At 37.8% G+C, this 21,745-nt stretch overlaps 1 protein-coding gene across 14 annotated transcripts in view; it reads right to left on the minus strand.

Moving 5' to 3' along the window:
- Positions 1-21,745, minus strand: part of RALYL (RALY RNA binding protein like) — an 800,360-nt gene that overhangs the window by 40,414 nt on the left and 738,201 nt on the right. For all 14 annotated transcript variants that reach the window (XM_023740284.1, XM_023740287.1, XM_023740279.1 and 11 more), the window contains one exon: positions 10,760-10,873. In XM_023740284.1, the coding sequence (XP_023596052.1) occupies positions 10,760-10,873 (114 nt within the window). The remainder of the gene's footprint in view (positions 1-10,759; positions 10,874-21,745) is intronic.

Consider the following 21,745-nt stretch of genomic DNA (forward strand, 5'->3'; position numbering starts at 1 on the left):
ATACTGTTGTCTTATCCTTTTCTCATTAGTCTTTACATTTCCTGGAAACTGGAGCCATTCCCTCACAAGGTCATTGTCACACTCAAAAGGGATAATATAGCTGGCAATCTTTTGTGAACTGGAAAGCACAATTCAAGTCAAACAGTTCTCAAGAAATATTTTGACGTATTCTGTATCCCTCACTTTATGCATTACATATAGAAGAGATAACATAAGTTATTGGAAAGGTTATAGGATTTAGGATTCATGCGTCTGCTAATTACTAGTCACATTAACTGTCGTTTTCTTCTCTAAAATATGGGCATAAAATAACACCTCCTTCTGAGAATTGCTGTATTCTCAAATGAGGAAAAAGAGGTGAAGATGTTTTTAAACTGTAAAGACCATAGAAACGTTATCATAAAAGGCTCAAAATATTTCTTGAACTGAATCTATATTGATTACCTGATTGCTACAGTCAAGCTGCCCATTTCAAAGTCATTCGTCACTATTGGTGATTAAGAACCACACACTGCCAAGATAATTTTGGCTTTGTCGTGGCCTCTGCACGTCTGTGTCCAGGCAGACATAAGGGTTTAACTTACCCTGGTTGTTTTGTGTTAACATACAAAACACTTCTGACTCCTCTGCTGGCCTATCCCAAAGGCAGTGGTATATTCCTACCGTACTAAGAAAAAACCCTGTAACTTATTTTCATTCGTTCAATCATTAACTTGAAAGGTAAGTGCTTGGAAGACATTATCTGGGCTGAGAAAAAAGCTTTAATTGAAACGGCAATCAGCTCGTAGGAATTTAATGGGAATACAATCACTCTGTGCTTTAGTAATATGTAGTCATCACAGATTTTTATCATCACCTCAATGGGAAATGTTATAATCGCTAAGCAACGACAGAGTCCATTACTAAAAGCACACGTGAAAGCACATCGTGTTTATTAAGCTGTTGGTTCACAATTTAACAAGCAGTTTTGATTCAGTAATTATTTCGTTGAAATAGAAAGGAACAAAGCAACTCCTTCTATTTTTTTGAATAATTATCCAATTTTACAATTTTACTTCTACTAGAAATGAGTAATATTTTTAGTTTATTCTTTACTTCATAATGTCATCTTTACCTGCACAATTCTTATTCTACTTATTACTTTTACTTTTTATTGTGAGTGTGTAAACGCGTGTGCGTGTGTGTGTGTGTGTGTGTGTGCATCTATGTCTCTACCACTAAATGTCCTTTGGGGCCAAAACATTCATCTTTGTATCTGTGGCAGCTAACTCAGAGTCTTACAGACAAATTAAATCTTTGCTGAATATATTCACGAACTGTTGTGGAATCAGAGAATGAAAAGAAATGTCTAGTTGTCAAATCCTTTTCATAGAGTCAAAGTGATAGTTACATTTGGCATCGTGGTGCCAAAATTATGAATCCAAAAAGAAGTTGAGAGAAACCTCCTTGGCATATTCTACATGACAGCTCCTCACCACAATGTCAAAGGACAATGTGGGGTCTGGGATTTTCTTAGAAGAAAATTGCTCATGTTTACAGTGACAGGTTTCCAAGAGAAAAATAAATGGTGAAAGTCTTCAAGTGCTTACAGGGAGGAGCGCTGCCTTTGGACATTGGTGTTGTGTGGAGTCTCTGTTGACTTCTTTAAGGCAGAGCAATGGATGGCCATAGCATTTCTTTTGTGTGTGGAGAAGTGAGTTAGTATGAGATTTTTTTTGTTGTTGTTTTTTAAAGAGTAGATTAGGAACTAAAAAATCCACAGCTTATGCTTGAAAGCTATGTCTAAAATCACCTAAATTATGGTTTATAATGGATGCAAGTTAGTGAGTGCTTACTAAATATCGACCATGAAATGTTCATTGATTTTAGTTCTGGAAAAATCCTGCAGAGCAGGTCTATTTATTCATTTTACAGGAGGGGAAACTGAGGCATAAATAAGTTCAGCAAGGTGCCCACATTCACCTATTTAACAGGTGAGAGAGTTGGAATTCCAACTTAGGGATGTCTAACTCCATAGTCTGTGCTGTTTGGTAATATAGCACTAGAAAAAAGGCCTAATTTATTACCAGGACAGGGCTTTGAATATCTTGAGTGACCACAAAACAATTTTAAATTCAAAAATGAAGAAACCCATTTAGTCAGGGGCACATGTTTTGGCTGAACAATGGCTATCAAAGGAAAAGAAGTGACAAGCAAACAGTGATAGGTAAATATTTCTGTGTAAGGAAAAATGCCTCAGGCTTTAAAAAGCCATGATAGGAAAGAATTCGATATTAAATTTAGTCCTCATATTCAAGTTTTTTTTTTTTTTTTTTCCTGTACAGCTTGCTTCTACTTCAAAAGGTATATCTGATTCAGAAAACAAGTTAGAATTGTTGGGATTTATGTTCAAAGCATTTTTATTAAATTAAGTTTGCTGCATGGCTATTATCATTAATATAACTCCGAAAATTGGTTGAGTTGGCAATTAAGTGTTCTGACACGCTGGCTTAATTGCTAGCTAATTGCTAGCTGAATTGTATTTAGCAGATGGTTGGAAACAATGTTGATACAAAAAACAGTCACAGTATTCATTAGAGCCAAGCTAGTGTCCTAGATTCATTGTTTTTGCATACCAATATAAACTGCATTTTCTAAAAAAATCTACACTATAACACCTGTATACATGTGAAATCTAACTTAATCATTTCAACCAATGCCATTAAAAGGATGTAACTTATTATGTATGGTATTACTAACCACCACGTAAATGGACATCAGCAAAGTTGCAAAGGAGGAACGCTTTCAGATTAAAATATCAGTTACGTAAGTATATTCTTAGAGAAGTAAACCTCACTTGTTTACATGAAGTACCCGGATTATTGAGCTGACCACAAATTCAATATAAACCAATTAAAAAATTACCAAGATGTTGTGTTTCTTTAACTCTCATAATAATTTTAAGGGACAGATAATATTTTCCCCATTTTATAAATTTTGTAAGTACTTTCCCAAAGTTCATACAGTTAGTAAGTTTTTTTGTTTCTTTTTACGGTTAGTAAGTTTCTGAACTAAGTTTCTAGTGGGATGTAAACCTAGTTCTGTCTGATTTCTAAGTCTCGAGTCTTAGACGTTTTAGTAATGTAAATTTGTCATAAGGAAGATGAAGTGGAGAGTCCAGCTAAAAGGTGAATCCAACTTTGAGGGGGAGGAGTAATGAAAATGTCCTAAACCTGATTTATGGTGATGGTTGTACCACTAAGTAAAGTTACTAAGAAATCACTGGATTTTACTCTTGAGATGGTTCCATTTTATAATATGTAAAATATACCTCAATAAGGTTGTTTTTTAAAAAAAACGGTGAGTGCAACAGTGCAAGTGAGAGATGATGAGGGCTTGTGGTATTGATAGTAGCACTGGGGGAAAGTAGAGAGAAGGTGCATTAGAAAGAGATTTCAGTTTCCAAAGGCAAGATTTGGCAGCACTGGATGTGGAAGGAATAGAAGATGATGTTGAGGTTTGCAATTTGGCCACAGGATTTACCTAATAGTGATGTGACTGAGATAGGACACAGAGAGAGAAGCATATTTGGATGGAAAAGTGGGTAGAAAGATAATAAGTTCAATTTGAAAAGCTTGCGATTAACTTATCTTAGGGATAGCCACAGGAAGCTCTCCAGTAATTTGGAAAATTTTTGATCTAGCTGCTAAAAAAACCAACTCCACCTCACCCTCTCCCTTAAATTTAGTTTTTAAAGAGCCAAATATTTCCACAAGCTTGTTACGAAAAACAGCAGTGTTCTGTCTCTACCTCTTCACTGTTTCTAGCTCTCCACAAGGCTTTCCACTCGTTTAGATGATTCTTTCAAATATTTCTCCTCATCTCTCTAAATAACATGTCTATATTGCTACTTCTTGATCAGTGTTATTCACTTTGTTGACATCATCCTTAGAAGGCTGAGGATTCAGTTGTCTTCCACAGTCCCCACTCACTCACTTCCCATCTCCGTGGAGACTTACACTGTAAATTGGGTTAAATCAGTAGTCAGTGTTTATATAACTATGCAAATACTTTGCACAGCTAAGCTGTTAGTGTACAATGATTACTTTTTGTTTTCTGCACAATATCTTATTTTCTTTAAAATTAACAATAGCCTTAAATTGTTGTTGTTTTAATTTAGATCTTTAGTATCTCCGTAGCACAAATGGTTAAGCACTTTACCGTTAGACAAAAGGTTAGCAGTTCAAACCCACCTTCTTCAAAAACTCTCTCCCAGAACTTTTGACCCATTCTGATGTGGATTTATTTCTCCTAAGGTGTCCTGCACATCTCCTATCCTGGGATCTTCTTTACCACCATCACAGGGAGTCATTTTTCTTTCTCCTTTGGACTCCCTGTTTTATGAAAGCTATGCTTTCCCTTTTGTTGGTTTACTTCCTTGTTGCGGTGCAATAGATCCTCCAGCAGTTTTCAAAGAAAGGGTAAACCCCTCCCCCCAAAAACCAAACCCATTGCCATCAAGTCAATTCTGATTCATAGTTACCCTTTAGGACAGAATAGAACTGCCCTGTAGGTTTTCCAAGGAGCAGCCGACAGATTTGAACTGCTGACCTTTTGGTTAGCAGCCAAACACTTAACCAGCGCGCCAAGACAAATTGGGATAATTTTTTGATACCTTGTCTAAAAATGTCTTTAATCTGCCATCACATTTGATAGTTTTAAGGTGGAAATAATTATCCTTCAGAATATTTAGGGTACTTTTTATTGCCTTCTAGCTTCCAGTGCGGCTTTTGAGAAGCTTTATGCCATTCTGACTCATGTTCCTTTACATGGAAAATGTTCTCTTACTTTCTTCCTCTCTGTCTCTCTTTCTCTGGAAACTTGTAGGATCTTTTTTTCCCCCCATGTTCCGAAATATCACAATGATATGCTTTGATGTGCACCTATTTTCATGCTTTGTTCCAGGTATTTGATGGATTTTTTTTTTTTTTTTTTTAAATCTAGTTAACTATGTCCTTTATTCTGGGATTTTTTTCTTGAATTATTATTTTTTCGATGATGGCTCTCTTTTTTCTTTCTGAAATCTTGTTATTCAGATATTCATCCCATAATATTCTTATCCTTCCCTTACTATTTTTCATCTCTATTTTCTGGGAGAGTTTCTTTTTGTCTTCCAACTCTTATATATATGCTATCATATATAAACTTCTATGAATTCTTTTATCTGTTCTTTAAATACTCATTTTTATAATTTCATGTTCTCATTTCATGAATGTAACGTCTCCTCTTACCTCTCTAAGGGTATTAATGAGTAGATTTTTCTTTTCTTTTTTTTGAAATTTTATTCTTCCTGTGTAACCCTGTTTCCTCCATTTTGGGGGCTTGAAAGTCTTTGTTTTTCATATTAAGTGCTTTCTTCTGTCTGTTGATCCTTGTTTGTTTTTTCATATTTTAACCATAGCTACTAAAATGTTCTTTGGAAGTTTTTTAAGCATAGGTGGGGATTGCTTCTATAGGGTGATCTGGTTGACTGGGTCCTGATGGCTTTCCTTTTGAGCTGGTAATGTTCCCAGTTGAGGACTTTTCCAGTGCCCTTCCAGTGGTCTGGAAGCTGAAGTAGAGGAGAAGGCTTGTCATGTCTACAGTCAGTGTGTCAACTTGCACTTCTCTCCCTGTTTTCAACCGCTCTCAACACTGCCTGTTGTCTCCCAGTCCTGAGTCACCCTCTGTTTTAGCTTTTCTAGAGGAAACATCTTCAGTCTTCTGCCAAGAGGGACAGGGATGGTTCCTTGGCTACACATTGGAGAATGCAGATGTAGAAATCTAATAATTTCTTAAGCAGACTTTCAGCCCATTTATGCCCCTTCTCCCAGAGGAATCTGATACATTCAATTCCTGAGCCTTTCAGTTCTGTGGTTAAAATTGAATTCAGATTTCTTGAATGTGTTGTCAGGTACACTTTTGCATCTTTGTCCAGCTTTTATAATTTTTCCCCATTCTCTTTATCCCTGGGGGTTTATTTATTTATTTGTAACTCCACCATTATTTTAATGCAGTTTCAGGAAACAGCAGACCTTAATTCATGTGTTTCATTCATCATCTTTAACTGGAATCATCACCAACTCAGTCTTAACCATCAATGATAGTAGTAAGTTTTCAGAACAGAAATAGCGGTCAAGTCGTAGGCCGCAGCAGTCAGGTTATATCTGGAGCTATCTTTTGCATTCCGAGTATGACAATTGGCAGTTGACAAACAATAGAATGCCCAGAGAAGAGATATGACAATGGTTCAAAATATAAAACTAAGTTACACGAGAAGCAGCTGAAGGAATTTTTGGTATTTATCTAAAGAAAAGAAGGCTTCAAAAATGCTATGATCAAAGTTTAAATACAGCTAAATCGATTATGCATGGGCTGATTATATGACTGTTCAAGGGGTTTGGAGGGGTGAGAATATTATAAGTATCTTTAAATATTTAATTGACCATTTGATTCACAAGGGATTAGACATAAGCTTCGTTTCAGAAGACATAAAAAGGATAAAGGAACTAAAGTGAAAGTAAGGTAAATTCTGGCTTAGTGTAAGGAAGAACCTACAATAGTTGTCTCAAGTACAAATGTGAACAGGAACCAAGTAAATAACATAAACGTCTCATGTGGGTGGATGAAGATATTAGCAAATAGAAAAGTGCATGCCATGTGTAAAGTGGGCAGTAATATTGACAAATTTCAATTTTTCAAGAGAAGTCATGTATTTTGATTTTTAATATTCCATTCTTTAACAGATAATTTAATTAAAAAATTCTGTCTTATATCAAATATTTTTAGAGGCTGAATATATCCTATGGCACTCCAGTTCATGACCTCTCTATTGCTTAGGTCTAATATTGGATATTATCATTGGAATTGTCCAAGGAAGCACTGGCTGGTCATATATCAGGCATGCCACTGAGAATAAAGTTGAGCTTAATAATGTCTGTTGTGGATTGAATAGTGTCCCTCAAGACGTGTGTCAACTTGGCTAGGACATGATTGCCGCCTTGTGTGATAGTCCACCATTTTGTAATCTGATGTGATTTTCCTATATGTTGTAAATCCTACCTCTATAATTTTAAGACACAGAATTAGAGGCAGTTATGTTAATGAGGCAGGACTCAATCTACAAGATTTGGTTGTGTCTTAAATCAATCTCTTTTTAGAGAGACAGGGGAACCTCATACCACCAAGAAACAAGAGACAGGAGAATAGTGTGTCCTATGGACCCGGGGTCCCTGTGCTGAGAAGCTCTTCAACCAGGGAAGATTGATGACAAGGACTTTCCCTCAGAGCCGACAGAGTGAGGAAGACTTCCCCTGGAGCTGGCACCCTGAATTCGGACTTCTAGCCTCCTAAACTGTGAGAGGATAAATCTCTTTGTTAAAGCCATCCACTTGTGGTATTTCTGTTATAGCAGTGCTAGATAACTAACACAATGTTTAACTGCCTTTTTCACTTCAGAGTCTACACTTTAAATTTGAATTATTTTAAAAATATAGTTACTCATGGAGTAATTGTGCCCATTGTATGATATTCAGTCTTTACTTTTCTTTCTTGCCCCTTTCACCTTTTTTGGTCATTTAACATCATTGTGAAAACCACGTACAACTTGTGCTATTTACATGTGGCAATTTATATGGGACTAACTTAAAAGAATCAAATTCAAATGAGAAACAACTGTACGCTAAACTGATGTTAAGTGTATTTGTTATTTTCGATAACCTGTGTAATCTCTATATCCTCCCAAAATGTTGTATTATTTGAGTTATTCAAAGGAAAAAAATTCACACAAATCATAATTTTAAAAGCTGTAACATACATTTGAGGCCATAATTCATTCCTTTCGTTTACATTTGAGGGGCTTGAGACCCAGAGAAGCTGAATGACTTGCTAAATCGTGCCCTGACTGTAGTACATGATGCTGAGGAGAGTTAAAAACGGAAGAGAAGGTACAATCTAGTTCTTAGGAAGTTTACAGTCTCAATGGAAGAGACAAGATACCATACAAACATCTATTAAAAGTAGTTTAAAGTTTAGAGACTATTTTACTGTGATTATTCTTGATAGCTTGGGAACTCACTTCAAAAAAAAAAAGAAAAAAAATTATATGAAACTTGAACTCAGAACAATCTCCATGTTATGTGGCTTCTCCCACTTTTTGTTCGAGATCCTGCCTCTCCTTCCTGCCACTCCCACTGTACCCGGAAACTTTTATTATCAAAAGACTAATAAAACATTGGGAAAGAAAGAATAATGAAGAGTAAATGCTAGCTAGCCAATAAACAGCTTGCAACCAATTAAGCATTAAAAGGGGTGTCCTTTAAATTTCATAAGGAGGCAATAAATATTTCAAAATGAATTTTAATAAAATTTCTCCACTTCCCATAATGTAGTGTTGACTCTTCTCATACGATCCTGAATTCCTTTCATAAATAAAATATAGAAAAGTGTAAGAAAAGATCATCTTATCTCTATAAATATGAATACTATTCAGGAGACAATTACTAAGAGACTGAAGTTGCAAATTAAATAATTCCATTTTCTTCCTAACATGTTAAAGCAAGAATGGCATAAATATCAAGGAAATAAGTCTATGATTTAAAAAGTAACTGTCTTGTGACTGGGAAAGTTTAAACATGCAAAAAATAAGGTGACAGCCTTTCATGAGAAGAAAATAAAAGCTTTGAATTTTAGTATTATGTTTATAGATGATCTTCCAAGAAGATATGTGGAAGGCATTATTCATTGCAGCAAACTGAAAGGTATGATATGATGGAATAAGGATCACATTTTTCTCTTTGAGGTGATTTATATTTAAATGAGTTCTCCATAATCCTTTAAACTGAAGTGCAAATTGGTTATCAAAGTCCTTTGCTATAAGGGTTGTTTTACATAATAATGAATTTCACAGAAGTTCCTCAAAGGAAAATATTGATTTAAACAACATCACAGAATATTTCAGTTACAGCAACATTTTAGATTAGTGCCATAAGACAGCACATAATAACCTTTCTAAAATCTAAATTTCTCCATTAAGAGGTATAGGCAGCATATCTTTTCTTGGTAGAAAATGTATTTGTAATAGAAATTTTTTATAGAGATAATTCCATTTGATCTATCATTTCTCATCCACATCAATTTAACAAATTTTAATCAGAACTTACCATGTGCTGGGAACATGCCTTGTGTTTTTTAAAAATCGGCTCTATGAAAGTAGAAGGGAAATGGGAAACGTTCATTTGCCTATATAGGTTTGTGTTGCTACCAACCCCAGACAGCTACCATTTTGAACCATTACTCAGTGCTATTTACTGTGCTATATAATTACATATGCTACTTTAATCATTTTTTGGAAGAATCTTCTGAGGTAGCCATTACTAACATCATTTATAAGAGAGAAAACTGAGGCTAAGTAAGTGGGGTGTGAAGACTTGTACTTAAGCTTGGTATCTCTCCTACCCAGTATACTATACCACCACCTCACATCTGGCTTCTTTCATTCTTGAGCTCTACATGGTTCTCTACCAGAAGACAAATCTAGTCCTCACCACAGTGATGCAGTCAACAAACAGGTTGACTCAGGTTATCACTCAGAGGCCCCAGAATTCAGCTGGTTCTCATAGTTAGAAGTTACCCAGGTTGCCTCCCTTTAGTAAAATCCTGTGACCTGGTCCTGACTGGAATCTTGAGATTAAAGCTATACACTGGAAAAGGCATTGGATTCAATCACAGGAACTGGGTTTGAGCCCAAGATTTATCACAAGTTATACGGCTATAGAAAAATCAGTTCACCTCCTTGACCTTTTGTTTTTTCATCTGTGAAATGAGGAGTTTGGATTTGTTCGATAGCTTTCAAAATTGTATTTCTAAATTTTTTTAAGAATTTAAACTCAGCAGATTAAGTCTTATGTTGAACTGCAATACATAAAACAGATATAGATCTACACTGGTCAGAGCAAGGGTGAGGTTTGGAGAAGGCAGGTGTTGACCTACCTACTGGATCTTCTACAGTCTCCATCCTCATATTCTCCAAGGAGGCCCCTGAGGTACCTAAGGCCTTGTAGAACACAGTTTTCAACCTGTGGACTAACTCATCTCTAAGCTTCTCCCAGTTCTCATATTCTAGGATTTTAAAAATATCTGTAACCACTTGAAGAGGTCATAATTGCAATATAATGGAACTCGGGTCAAGGCTGATAATTGAAAGGAGAGAGGCCATTAAGCTGTAAAAGGATATAATCAAATAACTTGGCCAGTGGATGGCCAGAAGCATGCTGTTGGTGTGAGGTTCCTGAAACTGGGTTCTGAAGTTTTGCAGGGTGACAGCAAGGACAGGAGTTGGGCTTTGTAATAACGGTTTGTGATCCATTAAATTTTGCCGTAGTTAATGAAACATGAATATTATTTTAACCTGATACCATTATTCCATTAATTGTTTTATTTTCTTAAAGGTTGCTTGATATTGATCTGTAAACTTTCAATTGTGATTCAATAATTACTTATTATTTTCATCAAAATACTTTTTTTTAGTCTGAATCTTAGAAAAATCGGTTCATGTCCTCTGAAAGGAAAGAAATCATATCCCATCATTGCAACTCTGGGCTTAAAGCCTTGTTCCACATATCTGTATTAAACTCTGTTAAACTCATTCAGTATCCCCCTTGCCCTGCGCTGTCTCTGTGATTGAGGGTGCTTCTCTGGTTTAATTCCAACATGTCTGTGGCCACAGATGCTTTTCGCTTACCTGCCTCTGCCTTCTGCTGCTTCTCAATCTTCTCCAGGCGCCCTAGCAAGGAGTCAATTTTAGTTTTGATCTGGGTTAATTCTTTCTTGATTGTCTGTAACTCATCTGATTTCACTGGAAGGGGAAAAGGAGGGAAAAAAAGCAAAAGAACATCAAATCCACCACGGTTTACTTAGGGTGCAACTCACAGACACCCCATGTTCTCCCAAGGCCACGTCAAGTCTCACAGGATACTTTTAGTTTTCCTGTTCTCATTTTTTCCGGTGCTCCTTGGATTATAGATGATTTTGTCAAGCACACGCAGTAGTATCAGTGATGTGAGTGTCTGATACTAAATCATTTAGATTGAATGTTATGCAAAGGGACAGAGGAAATTAGAGATATTTTATCAAATGACTAAAATGATACTAAATTCAGTTTTGGCAAATATAGAGTAAATCTGCAATGTAAAATGGATTCAGATTAAGCAATGATTAAATCATGACGGGTATGGTAATACTACTTTGAGGCACTATGTTGTAATATATATTTCAGCAGTCAGTGGTATTTTCAATCCAGCTTCTTGGTAATGATTGATTGAAACCGCTGTGACATTTATCCTCTAACGAAATGTCTTAGATGCCAGAGAACTCTCTCCCATTTACTGAACACTTGTCACTTAACCTACTGTTTTTTAAAAAATGAGGCATTAGGTTGCCTTGCCTCTTTTTAAGCACTGGGGCTTGTGGGAAAGAAAATTCACTGAAGTTCATATTGATATTTTCTAGAGTAGTGGTTCCCATCCCAGATTTTTGGTATTTAATATAATTTCCAAGAAAGAAAAAAACAGGACTAACATCGATCAAATGTACATAGATCTCAGCTTGGATATCCCCTGGAAATTTCTGAAGAAATCAGAATGTTTAACTTGATTTTTTAAAATATTGTCTTGTGTTTTACATGACAGTTTACACAGCAAATTAGATTCCCATTCAACAATTGATGCACAAATTGTTCTGTGACATTGGTTACATTCCCCGTAATATGTCAGCAGTTTCATGATTTCCGCCCTGCCTCCCCCTTCCCATCCCTTCAGTTTCTCTGCCCCTCCTTGCCTTATCATCCTTGCTTTTGGGTAAATGTTGACTGTTTGGTCTCATATAGTTTATTGTCTAAAGGAGCACATTCCTCACGGGTGTTCTTGTTTATTTAATAGGTCAATCTATTTTTTGGTTGAAAGGTGACCTCTGGGACTAGCTTCAGTTCTAGGTTAAAAGGATATTTTAGGGCGATAGTCTCGGGGGTTCCTCTAGTCTCTATCAGCCCAGTAAAAAAACCCAAAAAAACCAAACCTGTTGCCGTCGAGTGGATTCTGACTCACAGCAGCCCTATAGGACACAGTAGAACTGCCCCATAGGATTTCCAAGGAGTGGCTGGTGGATTTGAACTGCCGACCTTTCGGTTAGCAGCTGAGCTCTTAACCACTGCACCACCAGGGCTCCATCAGTCCAGCAAGTCTGGTCTTTTCTTATGAATTTTTGTACTGCATTTTTCTCCCATTCTAACGGGACCTTCTATGGTGTGCCGGGTCAGAAAAGTCGGAGGTGGCACCATCCAGTTCTTCTGGTCTCAGGCTAGAAGAGGCTGTGGTTCATGAGGGCCATTAGTCCTGTGGACTAATTTCTTCATTGAGTCTTCAGTTTCCTCCACTGTCTGCTATGGATTGAATCGTGTCCCCCAAAAAATGTGTGTCAACTTGGCTTGGCCATGATTTCCAGCACTGTGTGATTGTTCACCATTTTGTCATCTGATGTGATTTTCCTATGTGTTGTAAATCCTATCTCTATGATGTTAGTGAGGTGGGATTACAGGCAGTTATGTTAATGATGCAGGACTCAAACTACAAGATTAGGTTGTGTCTTAAATCAATCTCTTTTGAGATATAAAAGAGAGAAGTGAGCAGAGAGACAAGGGGACTTCAGACCGCCAAGAAACAAGCACTAGGAGAATACTGCGCCCTTTGGACCGGGGGTCCCTGTGCTGAGAAGCTCCTTGACCAGGGAAGATTGATGACAAAGACCTTCACCCAGAACTGACGGAGAGAGAAAGCTTTCCCCTGGAGCTGGCACCCTGAATTGGGACTTCTAGCCTCCTAGACTGTGATAGAATAAATTTCTCTTTGTTAAAGCCATCCACTTGTAGTAGTTCTGTTACAGCAGCACAAGATAATTAAGACACTCTCTTTGCTCCAGATGGGAAGACACCAATAGTTGTATCTTAAATGACCACTCACAAGATTTTTAAGACCCCAGACACTACTCATCAAACTAGGATGGAGAATGTTTCCTTTAGGAATTAAGTTATGCCAATTGGCCTAGTTTTCCCACAAGATTATGGTCCTGAGCCTTCAAACCCAGTAAATCAATCCCATGAGGTGTTTAGGTATGTCTAGGAAGTTTCCATAACTGTGCCCCCACCATGTGCTTTATTGTATGTATGAATATATATGCAGCACATACAAACAAGTATATATATGCCCGCAAATATACCTATATATGAACACGTATGTACTCCCATATGCCTTCCGACCCCCATATAGCATATATATCTACCTATGTAACCACTTACATATTTTTTGCTTATTACTTTTGTTGCAAAATTGTATATGTTATAGCATTTACTGTAGTCGTCCTTTATTCTTTCATACCTCTCAGTGTCTTCATTTACCTTGGTCACATTGTACTGACTTCCCCCACATTGTGTACTGCCTTTCCCATCACCAGAATTAAAATGTGTCTACTATCTAGTAAACCTGTTGCTGTTGAGTTGATTCTGACTCATAGCATCCCTACAGGACAGAGTAGAACTGCCCCAGAGAGTTTCCAAGGAGCAGGTGGTGGATTCAAACTACCAACCTTTTGGTTAGCAGCTGTAGCTCTTAACCCTGGTGGCGTAGTCGTATATATATATATATATATATATAATATATATATATAGACATATATATAGACATTTCACTGCTTTTGCTTCTCCAGAGAATACAGCCTAAGACATTTGGTACCAGGAATGGTTCTAGAGAAACAAAATCGTTCTAACTGGAATTGACACTTGTTCAGGATATGAATGTGCCTTCCCTGCATGCAATGCTTCTGCCAAAACTATCATCCATGAATTTACAGAATGCCTTATCCACCATTGTGGTACCCCACACAGCATCACTTCGGTTCAAGGGACTTGCTTCACAGAAAATGAAGTGCAGCAATGGGCCCATGCTCATGGAATTCACTGGTCTTACCATGTTACCCATCATCCTGAAGCAGCTGGATTGATAGAACAATGGAATGGCCTTCTAAAGACACAATTACAGTGCCAGATAGGTAGCAATACCTTGCAGAGTTGGGGCAATGTTTTCCTGTATATGCTCTAAACCAGCATCCAATATACGATGCTGTTTCTCCCATAGGTAGGATTCATGAATCCAGGAATCAAGGGGTGTAAATAGGAGTGGCACCGCTCACTATTAATTACCCTTAGTGACCCAAATGCAAGAAATTTTTCCTTCCTGTCCATGCGACCCTAGGCTCTGTGGATCTAGAGGTCTTAGTTCCAAACGGAGGAATGCTTCCACCTGGAGACACATCACTGATTCCATTGAACTGGAAATTAAGAATGCCACCTGGCCACTTTGGACTCCTTATGCCTCTGGATCAATAGACAAAGAAGGGAGTTACCATATTGGCTAATGTGATTGATTCTGATTACCAAGAGGAAATCAGGTTGGTATTACACAACGGAGGTATCTGGGATGCAGGAGATCCCTTAGGGTGTCTCTTAGTACTACCATGCCCTGTGATTACAGTCAATGGAAAAATACAGCAACCTAATTTCAACATGATTACTAATGGCCCAGGCCCTTCAGGAATGAAGGTTTGGGCCACCCCACCAGGCAAAGAACCATGACCAGGTGAGGTGCTTGCTGAGGGCAAAGGGAATACAGAATGGGTGGTGGAAGAAGGTAGTTCTAGATACCAGTTACGATCGCGTGACCAGTTGTAGAAACGAGGACTCTAATTGTTATGAGTATTTCTTCCTTGTATGTGTGTGTCAAATACGTTTGTTTTCATCACTTATAAAATGTAAACAGGTCTAGTGCATTTTCAGTTGTACGCATGTTAGTTGTATCATGTTAGGCGTAAGTATGACTTTGTAATTGTCTTTATTCATAGATTATGTATGGTTTAAGGAGATGTGTACAGGTGCCAAGTTGACAAGGGGTGGACTGTGATCATCAACATGTGTGTCAACTTGGCTGGGCCATGATTCTCAGTGGTTTGGCAATTATGATACAGTCTGGCAGTTGTATAATGATGTAATCACCTCCATGATGAGATCTGATATGATGTGTCACTTCCATGATGGGATCTGTTGTGAGTAGCTAATCAGTTGAAAGGGAGTTTCCTGGAGGTGTGGCCTGCATCCAATGTATTTGGACTTTCTAGCGAAACTCACTGGCTTTTGCTCTGCCCTGGATTCCTGCATTCAGCTTGTCAGCATCTGACCTCCATTTCTCAGGACTTGGACTAGCAGCTTGCCATCTTACCTGCCAATTTTAGATTCATCAGCCTTCTCAGCCATGAGCCAGCAGCTACCATCTGACCTGCTGATTTGGGTTCGCTATCCCCTGCAGCTACATGAGTCAGGAGAAACCCTCAGCCTGACCCACGGACTTGGAACTTTCCAGCCTCTACAACAGCTTCAGCCATTTCCTTGATATAAATCTCTGTGTATGTGTGTACGTTTCACTGGTTTTGCTTCTCTAGAGAACCCAGCCTAAGACAGGTATCATGCAATGTTTGTCCTTTTGTATTTGACTTATTTCACTCAGCATAATGTACTCCAGTTTCTTCCATGTTAGAAGATGTTTCATGGACTCATTATTATTCTTTATCATGACATAGTGTTCCATTGTATCTATGTACTACAATTTGTTTATCCATTCGTCCACTGATGGGCACTCTGGTTGTTACCATCTTTTTGCTATTGTGAATAATGCTGCAATGAACATGGGTGTGCATATGCTATTCACGTCACTGCTCTTATATCTCTAGGATATATACCCAGGAGTGGGATTGCTTTAACTTGATTCTTTAACTTTCAGGAAACTTTTTTAAAATAATAAGAACAAAATGCAATCTCTGCTTGGAATAGAGTTATTTGTCAATTAAGATACATGATATAATATATACGTGATATTACATACTATATACATTAAGTGCTCCCAGGAAGAATAGATATTTTTCTAACATAAAATTAAGAATGCATTTTCCATCACAAAATGACAATTTTTTTTAATAATCAGATTTTTATTTATGATGCAAAGTAGGTTGCAAAATACAAACTCAAGAAGCAGGCCTTGTGGCGTTTCCTACCATGAAGTACCAAAATGAAAATAGAACACTGTTTTAAAGTAGAGAATTACTCCTTCTATCAATTACTTCAAAGACATCAAAGACTATTGTTGATCACAGCTAAATTTGAAAAACATCATCTGTCACAAAGGCAAACTGATTCTGCTTTGAAGAATGATTCTCATTCCCTTTGATAGAAGCATGACACGTAGCTTTACTTAAATCTATCAAATTTAGTAGAAAATATTTTATCTTATTACTCTGGATTTCAATGCAGAAGAAATTGGGTTATGGCCAAAAATTAATAGAATCTATTTCTTATCAAGTGGAACCAATACTCAGCTCAGGAATGCAACTGACTAATTTTAATTTGTTTATCTCTTTAAAGAAAACACAAACAAAAAGTATCTCATTTCACAGAAATTACATTACACACACACACAAAAAGAAATCTGCATTTACTACGTAGGAACTTATATGTGTCCAGGGAGCTGAGGGTTCCTTTAAGTCTTGGCTCAAATCTAGCACTGTAGAAATGTCTGTTAAGGTCAGAGTCAGATCACTATAAAATTTGGATTTAATTAGTTAATATTATTCAAGCTTAGATACAACGGTGATGAAATTCAGAGAGACACTTTCAGCTCTTTCTTGCCCCTCACAGTCTTAGCCCTGTGCAGGCTGCCCAGCTCTTCTTTTGGAAATGATGAGCAGCAGCTCATCAAAGGTCGTGCAAAGCAGAGCTTAGAAGTAGTGATAGCTGCTCCTCAAACAACTGTAGAAGTCCTGAATAGAGCAGAGACCATATCGGGTGATACGTTCTTAGGCCACCTACCCCACTGATTGTCTTTTCCTTATCACACTCCAATACCTCAGTGTTGCCCTTGGGAGAAGTCCTGTCCCTTATCTGGTCTAGTTGGCTGTAATCATTTCTACCTTTCTTCAGTTAGATTTACCGTCTATATACTAGGTCTGGTTTTGTGCCTTGTTTCTCGGGACGGGCTACCTCTGGGTCGGATGTGCTCTCTCTCACTTTTCTCTCCTTTCATTTTCTACCTTTTTGTTGTTGTGGCTCCTGTTAACTATTTCTCTGCTGCACAGCAGTTTACATAAGCCCCTACTTTTACTCAATCCATCATAATAGATGTATATTTTATAATTATTGTGTTCTAAATTTAGATTTTTTAAAATCTTTGCAACGCCTTTGAATTCTGATATTCTTTCCAAGAACAAAAGTTAATTCAGTATAAGGCAAACCTACGGTCTAACGCACACCTGTGCATTTTCACTGCACTTTTAATTAGGTTTCTGCTCTCCATTCACCCGGACTCTTGCACAGTGTTCTGAAAATAATATTTCTAAATCATAAGCCTTTCCTACTGAAAAACTTTCAGAACGTTCCCATTTTGTATAGGAAAAAACAAACAAACAAACGCAAGCACACAACAAACTAAACTCTTTAAACTGGTATTCAGAGTCTTCTTCAAAGTATACTTACAGCTTCTCAAAGTTAACTATTTACTTGAACAGAACATCTTAGTACTTAGTCAAATAGTGTTTGGAACCTGAAAGACTCTAGCTCACATCTACGTCCCTTGGAGAAAGTCTTTTCTGATCACTAAGCTTCAGTTTCATCATCTCTGTAAGTCCCATCATCTACCTTAGATGACTGTTATGAGAATTTAACGAGATAATCACTTAGCACATTGCCAAGGGACGTAATTAAGCTCAATAAATGTTAGAAGCAATAGCTATTATTATTATTATTATTTATGTGACTCTCCCAGCAAAGACTTTCTCTCCCCCAAATATGTCTACCAAAGTCCTAACCATCTAGTTTAAGTATTGTCTCTCCTATGAATTCTTCCTTGACTAACCCACTAACCGGGACATCTCTCACCTGTAATTTATTTAATGGCATCTATATTTACTGGTAGACACATACTGCTTGTTGACTTTTCTTTTGTATGTTTTATTTTTCGTATTAAATTTTAAGCTCCTTGAGAGTAAAGACATTATTAGTTATTTAAGAATTTCAGGAGTCATGCTTTTGGACATTTTTTTTATGTGTTTTGATAAGCTTCTTCTTATTTACTGCTGAGACTTCTGAGGCTTACTACGAGGTTCTAGGCTTGAAGTCTGCTCTCCTTAATTTAACAACGTAATTAAGAGGCTTTGAAAAGGGGTGCTGAATCAGATTAGTACTTAATTAAAAGTTTTGTTTTCTCATCATAAATAGACCCCTGAAAATTTATTCAGATTCCTGATTAATAACTTATTCAGATCTCTGATGACGCAATATCCTTAAAAAAAGAAGTTTGGACTGTTGTCTAAAGCAACATGTATTAATGGATTTACCCAATAATAAGTTCCCTAGAGGAGTCCCGCGGTAGTGCAAACAGTTAATGCACTCAGCTGCTAACCAAAAGGTTGGAGGTTCGAGTTCACCCAGAGGTGCCTTGGAAGAAAGGCTTGGTGATCTCCTTTCGAAAAATTAGCCATTGAAAACTCCATGAGTACAGTTCTACTTTGACACATATGGGGAATCTAATCTAGGGCACTAATATACAGGCTTAAGGTCCCTAGACTCATATTCTCTTGAGTTGAATGGAGAGAGGACATTCTGTCTGTTTGTTTGTTTGTATCCCTAATAGAACCTAACTTAGTATCTTGATCTCAGTAAGCAATTAACAAATACTAGAAAATCTGAATGTATGTGCAAGTATGGTTACTCCATGACAAATTCCAAACCAGAACAAGGAATTTGTTAAAGGTTTGTTTATGTGCCAGGCACTAAAATTATTACATTCCCTCTAGGAGTTGATTAACAGAGAGATAGATAAGCAAACAGACGGTACATTCTACCTCGGTGAGTAGCGTCTGGGGTCTTAAAAGCCTGTGAGCAGCCATCTAAGATACTCCACTGGTCTCACTCCTTCCAGAGCAAGGGAGAATGAAGAAAACAAGATACTAGGAAAAGATTAGTCCAAAGGACTAATGGACCACAACTACCACGGCCTCCACCAGACTGAGTCCGGTACAACTAGATGGTGCCCAGCTACCACCACTGACTGCTCTGACTGGGATCACAACAGAGGGTCTCGGACAGAGCTGGAGAAAAATGTAGAAGAAAACTCTAACTCACAAAAAAAGACCAGACTTACTGGCCTGACAGAGACTAGAGAAACCCTGAGAGTATGGCCTCCAGACACCCTTTTAGCTCAGTAATGAAGTCACTCCCGCGGTTCACCATTCAGCCAAAGATTAGACAGCCCCATAAAACAAAATGAGACTAATGGGGCACAAGAGTCCAGGGACAAGAACTAGAAGGCAGGAGGGGACAGGAAAGCTGGTAATAGGGAACCCAAGTTTGAGAAGGGACAGTGTTGATATGTTGTGGGGTTGTTAATCAATGTCATAAAACAATATGTGTACTGTTTAACGAGAAACTATTTGCTTTGTAAACCTTCATCTAAAGTACAATTAAAAAAATAAAACTATGATGAAAGAATAAGAAAAGAATATATGCCTTTGGCAACCACCCTTTTGCATTTTTCTCCAATCCTACAATATCAGCCATCCTTGTCTTTAAAGATACATTGCATAGAATAGAATGCCTTTGGTTTTTTATACAGAGTGTTAGAGAGTGGTCTGGAATATCTTCTTTTTCCTAAAAATACTGAATACTTTTAATCAACGTATTGTTGTACAATTGTTATGATAAAAGTCCCTAATGTAAACAAGCCAAGCTAAAAAAACCCACTGCCATCGAGTCGACTCATAGCGACCCCACAGGGTTTTCAGGCTGTAAATCTCTAGAGAAGCAGACTGCCACATCTTTCTCCTGAGAATGGCTGGGGAAAATTGGATTTAATTATGGAAGAACATGAATGTTACAATTTAAATTATGAATTTTAGAAGTTGAGAAAATTGCTTTACTTCCTAATCAGCTCCAAATTACTTTCTCTGCCTCATTATCTCCTGGTCCTTCTGACGCATCTTAGGCTCTACTCACAACTGTTTGTCAGCACTTGAATGTCTCATGTGATTTCAGACATCCATGTCTTTGCTTCTGCTGTGTTTCTTGGTCTGAAATGCCCTTCACTCTCATCTCCTCCACTTGGTGAACTCCATTTAATCCTTAAATATCTAGCTCAAATGGTGACTACATTGTAAAGTCATCTTCACCTTTTTTTCAGCAAATTCATTCTCCTTCTATCCATATTTTTTTCACATTTAAAGAAATGATAACAATTGTCATGGATTGAATTGTGTCCCCCAAAAATATCTGTCAACTTGGCTAGGTCATTATTCCCAGTATTGTATGATCGTGTACCATTTTGTAATCTGATGTGATTTCTTTATGTGTTGTAAACTCCATCACCATGATGTAATAAGGTGGATTGCCGGCAGTTATACTGATGAGGTGTACAAGATTGGATAGTGTCTTAAGCCAATCTCTTTTGAGATATAAAATAGAGAAGCGAGCTGAGACACACGGGAACCTCATACCACCAAGAAAGCAGTGCCGGGAGCAGAGTGCATCTGTTGGACCTGAGTTTCCTGTGCAGGGAAGCTCCCAGACCAACAGAAGATTGATGACACGGACTTTCCTCTGGAGCTGATAGAAAGAGAGGCCTTTTGCTGGCGCTGGTGCCCTGAATTTGGACTTGTAGCCTACTGGACTGCGAGAGAATAAATTTGTTTTTGTTAAAGCCATCCACTTGTGGTATTTCTGTTATAGCAGCACTAGATGACTAAGACAACAATTGAATTATTATCATTTCTTTAAATGCTGTCTCCCCGACAAGAGCTTGAACTGCTCTCATTTTTTAATTCAAGCGTCTAACATATTTATACAACAATACTTATGGAGACCCTATTATTGTTAGGCTTCTTCCCAGAGATAAAAACAAGAGAGAGAAAAATCCCTGCATTTATGGAATTCCCACCTACTGGTATAGTGGTGTAGGATGGAGAATAAACGAACAAAAAACACATGTGGAAAATACTGCACAGAAGAAGTTAGGAAAGGCCAAGCCTGAGAGGGAGATTTGCCATTTTATATAAGGTGGTCAGGGGAAGCTTTACTGAGCAAAAGTCTCAAACAGGAGGCAGCAAGTCATGGAGATATCTTGGGTTGGTGGGATAGGACAGTCTATGAGGTAGATAAAGAGTAATTACAAAGGCCTGAGACAAGAATCCCTGGGTGGTGCAAATGGTTAATGCTCTTGGCTGTTAACTGAAAGGTTGGCAGTTTAGGACTACCCTGAGGCACCTTGGAAGAAAGGCCTGGTAATCTACTTCTGAAAAATCCGCCCTTGAAAATCTTATAGAACATAGTTCTACTCTGATACACAAGGGGTAGCCAGGAGTCAGAATTGTCTCCGGAGCAACTGTTGATGGTGGAGGTGAGAAAGGAGCGTACTTAGGATTCTTTAGGGACAGCAAAGACACCAGTGTGGCTACAGTGGAATGAGAAAGTGGGAGAACAGTACAAGCAGTCAGAGAGGTAACGTGGAGAATGGGGCAAAGGGATGTGGAGAAGATTGTGTAGGGTCTTGTAGCCCAAAGTAAGTAATCTGGTTTATACTTGGAGTGA

Source organism: Trichechus manatus, unplaced genomic scaffold (assembly GCF_000243295.1).
Source record: "Trichechus manatus latirostris isolate Lorelei unplaced genomic scaffold, TriManLat1.0 scaffold00152, whole genome shotgun sequence".
Classification (NCBI taxonomy): Eukaryota; Metazoa; Chordata; class Mammalia; order Sirenia; family Trichechidae; genus Trichechus; species Trichechus manatus.